This window comes from Gymnodraco acuticeps, unplaced genomic scaffold, assembly GCF_902827175.1.
Source record: "Gymnodraco acuticeps unplaced genomic scaffold, fGymAcu1.1, whole genome shotgun sequence".
NCBI lineage: Eukaryota > Metazoa > Chordata > Actinopteri > Perciformes > Bathydraconidae > Gymnodraco > Gymnodraco acuticeps.
The window spans coordinates 5,131,494-5,140,786 of NW_022990023.1; the positions used below are offsets into that span (position 1 = coordinate 5,131,494).

Consider the following 9,293-nt stretch of genomic DNA (forward strand, 5'->3'; position numbering starts at 1 on the left):
CAGTGCGGAGGAATTCACCCGAGGGCTCCGTGAGATGAGCGACTCCTTTACCTATCTCTCCCATCTCTTTCACGTACAGTTAACTGTCCGCCAACTCCTTTGAATGACAATACGAGTTTGTGGGAGTCTGGCTGGCAGATTTTCAATGGGCTGAATAAAGTGTGATCTCTAGGCACTGTTAAGAAAACATTGCATAAAACATTAAGGAGACGGTCTGGCTGCGGGATTAAAGCTTTAGAGAGGCTAATGTGTTGCCAGCCTGTAGCATGATTGTGAGAACTAATGGACATGTTGCGTTTCTCACAGACATTCCCTGAAGGCCTAACATGTTCAACTAGTGAACAGGTAAATGCAAATGTAGAGAGGAAAAAAAAACAGAGGTATGCGTGCATGGGCGCTCTTGGCTGAAGGCTTGGTTTTACCACGACTTCGCCTGGAGCACAAGAGAAGAGAAAGGGGGGTGGGGGGGTGTAGTGGAGCCAATAGGAAGGCAGCTTCAAGCTCAGCTCTCTATAACTCTGTGTCACAGCAGAGGAGCGATGCCACAACTAAGTTACTTCAGCAGGGAGGGTTTCACTGGACTATTAGCTCTCTAAAGCCAATTCTTTATTGCGTTTTTTTTGTTGCTTTACGCACACACAAAAATCCCCGAGTGGACTTTCGTTTGAAAGGGGCTGGAGGGGCTGCTTTCAACATGAGCGCCGGACAGACGTATGAGAAGAAGATTGCGAGTATTTTGACCGATCTACCCGGATCTATGAGCTGCCACCCGAGCTCCAAGGACTCTCCTACTCTCCCCGAGTCTTCGGTGACGGACATGGGCTACTACAGCGGACAGACGGCGCCCAGCCACCACGAATACTATCAGAGCCAAGCGTACGGACAGCAAATGAACTCTTATCACCATCAGTTTAACCTGAACGGAATGGGAGCTGCTGGAGCGTACGCGACCAAATCTGAATACCCCTACACAAACAGCTACAGACAGTTCGGACATTACAACAGAGATCACCTGCAGGCATCACCACCCTGCTCAGGTAAATATTGAGACATGCTTTATCTGTTTTAATGAGATGGTGTCTGCCTCCAAAGTGCGTGCTGTCATCTGTTCAGTCACTTGTTGGTCTGAGAAAGCCTTAAAGAGCCCTTAATGCCTCTGAAACAACACTGGAAAAATAAATAATTCAGTGTTGAAAATCTATTGTCAATTAAAAATGTCCCTTTAGTTGTGAAAAATATGTCTAGTAAAGTAGAGATATTAAAAATGCAGTTCTGCCTCAAGTCAACATTTTTCTTTGCCTTTCATGTCCCCATCAATTCTACATCTCAAGGCCCATGACATGTTCACTTGCCACATATCCTTAATTTATTATCTTTTGCAGGTACAAAACTAACATTTGTTTAGTCAAGCTTATGTTAATATGTGCCTGTGAATAAGCCACCCAATAACATCACTGCAATAAAACAATGATGGTTTGAATAAAGCTAATTATATTCACTCCTTCAGTTGTATTACAAGTGGCTTGACAAATTGAAATTGATCATAATACAATTATCTTGTCTGATTTAAGTTTGGATGTTTGTCCTGTGGCACTTATAAGTTGCCATACATATATCATTTTGACACAATATTTCAAAAAATATCTTGTAAACATTTTTGCCGTTATGGTTTTGCTTTTACTTTATTATGCTTAGAGTTTTACACTTTATGTCTGTTTTGATGGTTTATTTAATCAACATATTCTTCTGTAATTTCTAGTAAAAGAAGAGCCAGAGCCCGAGGTCCGCATGGTGAATGGAAAACCGAAAAAGATCCGCAAGCCGAGGACGATCTACTCCAGCTACCAGCTCGCGGCTCTGCAGAGGCGCTTCCAGAAGGCGCAGTACCCTCGCGCTGCCCGAGCGCGCGGAGCTGGCGGCGCAGCTCGGCCTCACTCAGACTCAGGTAAGCAGAAACACCTGATATTTTCTAATTCATCAATACTCGTTATTCATGCGAGTTAGGGCTTCCCAAATATGGCCAATTTGTTCTCTAATTATCCATCGCTGCGCAATTACGCACAGAATACAGAGCTTAATACTTTATGGATACAAATAATCAAATAGCTGAATTTTCTATGCAAAACTATTATTTAAATGCTGGTAGGCTACCATATATTTTTAAAAACCTATGATTATACTTATACACAACATTGTACACTTCAATACCGTATACTAAATGCCTGGTAGTAAATCGGGGTTAGTTATTTTACCCAATGACATTTTGACATGTTAACTGAAGGGGCTGGGGATCGAACTTCTGACCAAATTATTGGTCTATTTTACCCGTACACCTGCATTTTAAACCCATTTTTTATTTAAATGTTCAGTTGCATTATAATTAATGTTCCCCCTCTTACTTTCCCAGGTCAAGATCTGGTTCCAGAACAGGAGATCCAAGTTCAAGAAGCTGTACAAGAACGGCGAGGTTCCCCTGGACCACAGTCCCGACGCCAGCGACTCAATGGCTTGTAACTCCCCTCAGTCCCCCGCAGTGTGGGACAACAGCACCCCCCAGAGCACCCCGATCAGCAGACCTCAGGTCCAGCCGCCGACGCACAGCTCGTCTCCACCATACCTGGAGGATTATAACAACCACTGGTACCAGCAGGGATCCCACCTACAACATCCGGGCACCGTGCACCACCCCGTCCCGCAGCAAAGCGTGGGGGCCGTTTACTAACAAAGACTCAGGAGCACATTTATCTCCTCACACTCTCTCCTAAAGACTCTGCAGAGCGAACTGGACCGGGAGCAGGCCTGAAGAGAAACTGTTTTTGGATGATCAAAAATGTTTCAGAACTGGGTTTACATTCACAAAGCACATAAGGGATTTCTGATCACTTGTGGCAGCATATTTAACGGACATCTGGCGTGGTTTTTTTTATTATTAAATTATTTATCGCTTCTGTTGTATTTTCTTTCACTCCTTTTATAAATGAATATGCATTTTTTTTAAATAATTAGCCTAACCACAAAGCGAATATTGACAAAACCGTGCAGGTGATCCATGCTGCGTTCAAGTCATGTGTGTTTGTAAAGAGCGCGTCCAAAGAGAACTCAGGTCATATTTATATGGATTTGTACAAAACGTCGAAGGTTGTAAATATGTGTTTATATGCAGAAACCACTATGACGATATTTGTTGCACTGTGGTGCCTCCATTCTCATGCTCATGTAATTAGTCCACGTGTTGCCTTCTTGTCAATTGAATAAAGTTGTTAATTGCACGGTGTGTGTCGAGCCCCTTTATAAACAGATGATTTAAAGATTCAGGACAGATAATCAAATGTCGAGTTATTCTAAACAGACAGCCAAGAAAATGTGAAGTAATTTCTCCTTTTTATATATTTTAAATATTTAAGAATATGTATATCTATAACTTTGAATTACTTAGTTTAAAAGATGCTTGCAATAAAATAAGCGTTTATTCAGAATGTTGCTTATTATCAAAACACTTACAAACTTTTACAACGTGTATAATAACTATTTAATTATAATGCAGATGAACAAATAACATGTTTGTTCCATATTATAGGCAGGAGATTATAGTGGCAGTGTTTAAAGATGTTGTATAAATGCCTATAATTAAGATTTATCCTGATTTAACGATAATTAATTTAAGTTGTTTTACAGAATTAATGCTAAAAACCAAACACTTGCATGAAAAAAAAGCGATTATTATTTTTGTTATATGTTGTATACATATATTGTATGCTGCAATTGTTGCAGCATGAGAGCTGCGTGCAAAGCGCTGCAGTAGGAGGCGACACACCAGCAGACATGTTGGAGTCACTCTGTTTTATTACTATTCTGCTGCAGGAGTCACCCCGACACGAAGAGAGGGAGAAGAGATAGATAGCTGAGAGCTAGAGCTAGATAGAGCGAGCAAGCTCAGAGAACGGGTAGGGATAGGGTCTATCTCTCTCTCGGAGCGCTCCATCTCGTCTCTCCGCGTCTCTCGACGGTCGCTGAGCTCTACTCTTCTCTCTCTCTCTTCTCTGGCCTATCTCTCTCTCCTCTCCGTCTCGCTCATCGCGTCTAGCTTCTCTTTCTTTCATCTCGTCTAACAACCTTTGCCTTTTATTTTCTTCGCTCGGGAGGGTAGGAAGACCGTGCACGAAGGGGTCCTTCGCTCACGCTCCTCACACCAGCACGCGATTGATGAGAACGCTGCCAAATATCGACAAACCACAACAGACCCTCTTTTCATTTTGCGGAGTGCTTGCAACGCTCAGACAGTAAGGTCTCATGTTGTGTGGATTTGGCAAAGCAGAGTCATAAAAAGTGATCTGCGGTTAAAGAGGTTTCTTTTTTAAATACAATTGGGGTCAGGGCCAGGGGTTCGTTTATGTCATGACGGTAATTTTTGGGTTTACAAATATTTAACAGTGGTTTAAAAAACAATAACATTGAAAAGAAGAGGGTTAAACCAAAAGGTGCTTCCAGGGTGATAAACAAGCCTAATGATTACACGAGACACCTTGGGAATACACTGATATTCATGAAGTGAGAGGTGTTGGATAAACAGGACAACTACACGTTAATAATGAGACAGTCACAGTCTCTTTAAAACAAATCACAACCTCCCTTTCCGTGTTTTCACAACCGTAATGACAGTAGACAATAACCGCACAAAGCCTGCATTATTAAATATGCTGCACTAACAGCATGATGGAGAAAACCGCTAATGGCGATCTTATCCACATGGACCACCAAGGCGCCATTACGCACCGAGAGAAAATGTGCCCACGGTTTATAGGCCGACCTTTTCTACTGCTTTTAGTAACTACAAAGGTATGTGCTCGTGACTGAGGTGTTACTGTGTCACTGCAATAAGAGCAATTAAAATGTGGATTAAGATCCACATATAAAGCCATCAACGTTTAGAGTGTGACTTGCGTTTTATTTTCCCCAAATAGGATATTTTTGGGTTGACTTTTTAAGGAATAAACATTATGGAAAAGGTCCTATTACTCGAATGATTATCAAATCTTTGTCCAATAAAGTTCGGGATATATTTGTCGAAATTAAATGAATTTGCATATTTTTTGTAGACTTACATGATGAAATAAATCATATATGATTAATATATATATTTAAATGTATAAATAATTAAATATTTTGTAATCTTGAGCCTGCCTTGTGCCGTTTTATTTTTATAATTATTTCATATGAGCACATATGACTGAAAAACGAAATAAAATACCAAGCCAAAACATGTTTTAAGGATGCTCAGTTATTGGGAGTTATAACACTCTACAATCCATATTAATTGATATAAACTAATATTTTATTTATACATAATTTATTTTAAGATGAATTCATTTGGACGAAGACTAAACTTCATCATTTTATATTCTTATTTAATTGCATATCTTCGTCCCTTTGACATCTGTGACATATTTATTGTAAAAAGCACTGTACACATTTTCTACCAAACCTCACACACATTTTTTCAACATTTACCAGAAAAGAATTCCCATTCCCTAATGTCCCTGCTTTACTTTGTTCCCCTGAACTCAACACCAGTTGTCTACAGCATCACTCACCATCTCAGTGCACTGTGCTGATTTGACAAAGGCACCATGAGTACTATTGCCTTTTAATATCAATGAAATCTCATCAAGAGTACATGTGACCTCCCCTCCGGGGCCCCTCAGCGTGTGTGGCCCCTGAGCCGAGGTTGTCAGGGGAAACATTTGTGCCGAAGACAAACGTGTGTTCGCTACAGGCTGCACTTGTGTGTGTGGGCTTGTCAGGCGTGTCCATATATGTCATCTCTGAACATTAACAAGTGTAAGTAGCCATCGAGGTGGTGCTGAACTGTTGAACTTGAATGCGATCCTGCGTGGCACAACATCACAGCTCCCTAAATAGAGCCGGGGCCCGGGCCCTTCGTCCTTCTCCCCTGCAACGGTCAACAGAGTGTCGGCACTTGTCTCTGGGGGTGCAGCGATATGGGTTGAGATGGAGGTCGGGGGCTGAAATGCGTCCACACAAAGACTCGCAGCAGCTGTCCAACACTTAGTCCGAGCCCGGGCCGTGCCTCGGCTGCATTAGGATCACTCACTCTCTCCATTTCCATGTAAACTGGGATGAAATGACGGGAGAATGGCATCCTTGACAGCTGTGGACTCGTGAACCTTTGCTGACCTGAGGCCAGGGCCCGCACTGTGCTGATACTCATCACATCCTGATAAAGTTAGGGTTCAGTCACCTTAACCTAAGCTAAAAATGTTGCCTCCAGACATGAGTTTCACAAAATAAATCTGACTTTTTAAACTATTAAACAAACAGAAGGGCGCTCAGGAAGCACAGACCTTGACCAAGAGTTCCATGAGTGATACATGATCCACGTATCAAAACTATGACTCAGATATACTCCAACTTTGTATGGGTTTCACCTGGGATCATGCTACAGGCCAGTGTTTTGTCTGAAATCCTCTTGACAAACAGGCAAGCAAACCCAACTGAAAACAGTTCCTCCATGGCTGAGATAATAAACAAACAGAAGGGCGCTCTGAAGCCAAGACCTCAACCAAGACTTCCATGAGTGAAAAATGATCTGTGTATCCAAACCATGATTCAGATCCACTTCAAACTTCAGTGGGTTCTTCCTTGCATCATGCTACACCTTTCCAACAACATCAAAATCAGGTCAGTATTTTGTTGAAAAACACACAAACAAACCCAACTGAAAGCATGACATCCATTCTGAGATAGTAAATAAAAAGAGCTTTCCTCCAATTGTTTGTGTGCATGCCTTTCTGCTTGCCAAACTGCACCCCCCCCCCCCATCATGCCTCAAACTAAGTCAAGCCTTCCTTCAGATGAAACCAAATCATGCATTCACCCTCTCTAACAGGGGAGCTGCTCACAATTACCCAAGATGTCAGATCACTCGAGTTAATAACAATAATCACCCCTGAGACCTGCTCTGCCATTGGCCGATTCAAAGCAACTGGGATTTAATTACCAGCTATTTTCCCTCTTATTGCTATCCTGGAATTAAAATCAGACACCTCGCATCTGATCACCCCGCCAACCGCAGCATTGATACAATCACACTCGCCTTCATCATTACCCTTCACCCATCCCACAGCCTTGTCTATTAAACCAGGAGCCTTTTCACTTTCCCTTCAATCCGCCTGCGTGATAATTGGCCTCCGTTTGAAAGGTCTTACTCTGTCTGTCCAACTCCACAAGCCATTATTCTAATCTGGAGATGTGAAATTGCCTATAATTTCCCCTGATGCCCCGTCACTTGCCTCTTCTTCCCCCGGCCCGCTTGTTTAACAAGGCACATAATGATCAGGAATGGGGGAAAAGGGCACGAGGGTGTATGTGTATATAAAGAAGGAGATGTTAATGTAACACAATGCTTGCCGAGAAAACCAGCTCCTTGGCTTTTGTTCTTCAGAGAAACACACAGCTGGTGTTGGAGCTGCTGAACAAGGCTGCACCTCTCTAAGGTAAGACAGGACTGTGTGTGTGTGTGTGTGTGTGTGTGTGTGTGTGTGTGTGTGTGTGTGTGTGTGTGTGTGTGTGTTGTGTGTGTGTGTGTGTGTGTGTGTGTGTGTGTGTGTGTGTGTGTGTGTGTGTGTGTGTGTGTGTGTGTGTGTGTGACTGATGCTTTGTCTGGCATGTTGCTTTGAAGGTGTATTTAGAGATTGGATTTGCTGTACAAACAGTGTGTTTTTATCTTAAAGCTATATTCTCTGTAAGTTTCACTGTCCTTTCTATGAGGACAAGACAATACTTTACATTAAAACTATCTTCATTTATGTTGATTCGTTTTTGCTGGATGACTATATAAAAAGTACATTTTTGCTATATGGAGTTGTCCTTGTTTACCTCTTGTTTACCCTAACCGCAAGGGCTGGGTACAAGGCATGAGAATAAATAAATCATTTGATTACTACGAGATAATTGATGGAGGTTAAAAATGTAAGAAACACTGTTACAGATTGGACGTCATGACCCTTTAAATGACATCACACAGAGCTTCACCTGTAATACAAATATTCTGTATTCTAACAGATTCACAGTTTTATAAGTAATATAAGGAAAGGATATCTCCCTTAACAACAGCGTGCATGCTTGGTTGGTTATTGTTGTAATCCCTGTGTGGGTGACATCAGATTAATGTCTGCCAGACAGCTAACAGAGCAGAGTGATGAATGGTGAAGACAAAAATAAGTCACTGGATGTTTCTTTATCCACTATCCGACTTCATTAATCACAACTCTGCTCCTCATTCAATCAGTGGCACCAGACAGGATTCATGCAGTGTTTGCAGAGATATAAACAGATAACTCTCCGTGTGCAGTGCAAGTGCGATAATGGGCAAATCAGCGCAAACGACTGTAAATCAGGCGCCGTTTATTGGAGGAATAGCTTTCACCATTTGTCATTTAATAATGACAACAGCGCGTTTTCTGATTGAGATCACTCCAGACGAGAGTGGAGGAAAAGATCGTTGAAATACTGGTTTGCACGTATTTTCTCGTGTGTTCTTATCCAAGGTGATACGGACATTTGTTTTAAAATATACGAACTTTAGATGTTAAACATGTTTGTTTAAGATATAAATTATAGATTATATATTTAAAATGTGTTGAAATATCAAACTGTTTTGTTGTTGCAAAGACATAAACATGCAGAAACAACAGTTGGAAACCACGTGTGGTCATTTGTCCGTGTGTAAAAGCTAAACAGCGAACCACTGTGCGTAAAGGTGGCACCCCACATCCCCTTTGGTTCACCACGATGGGAACTATATTTTCGCCAATGAAAGCCTTTCAAATGTCATGCAATTATAATAAAACATGACCAAAAATATTGACACTGGGGAGGATCTAACCAAACCATATTTTTAGTTATTCCTTGAAGGAATCAATCAGCAGGTGTTTTGACAAAACGTTACGAAACCCAAGCAGTATTTTAAGTGTTCGTCCATCGCGTCAGGAGTGTTAATGGACGAAAGACAGCTGATGTCACAGCTATGAATTATAGCACGAGCCAAGCTGTGGGTGGTTTTGAAAACTCTGCTCATTACAGCAAGCCAGTCTCGCTGTATGTATACGCGTTTATTCCAAGTCTTGATGCCACACATTTATATTTATTTTTCACTGTTTGATCGATAAAATCACATCTATATTCGTCTTTAGAAATATTGTCTGCAGACCCCTCTCGGGCACATGTTGGACCACACAGATGAAAGCCAAAAAAGTAGACCCATCCACACAATA

The 9,293-nt window shown here is 41.6% G+C and overlaps 1 protein-coding gene across 1 annotated transcript; it reads left to right on the top strand.

Moving 5' to 3' along the window:
• The first annotated feature begins 530 nt into the window (after positions 1-530).
• dlx3b (distal-less homeobox 3b) lies at positions 531-3,269 on the top strand. The gene is given in 4 exon segments (XM_034214303.1): positions 531-1,037; positions 1,760-1,887; positions 1,889-1,945; positions 2,408-3,269. Coding segments are annotated over 4 exon segments (843 nt in total). The 5' UTR covers positions 531-694; the 3' UTR covers positions 2,723-3,269.
• Positions 3,270-9,293: the final 6,024 nt, after the last annotated feature.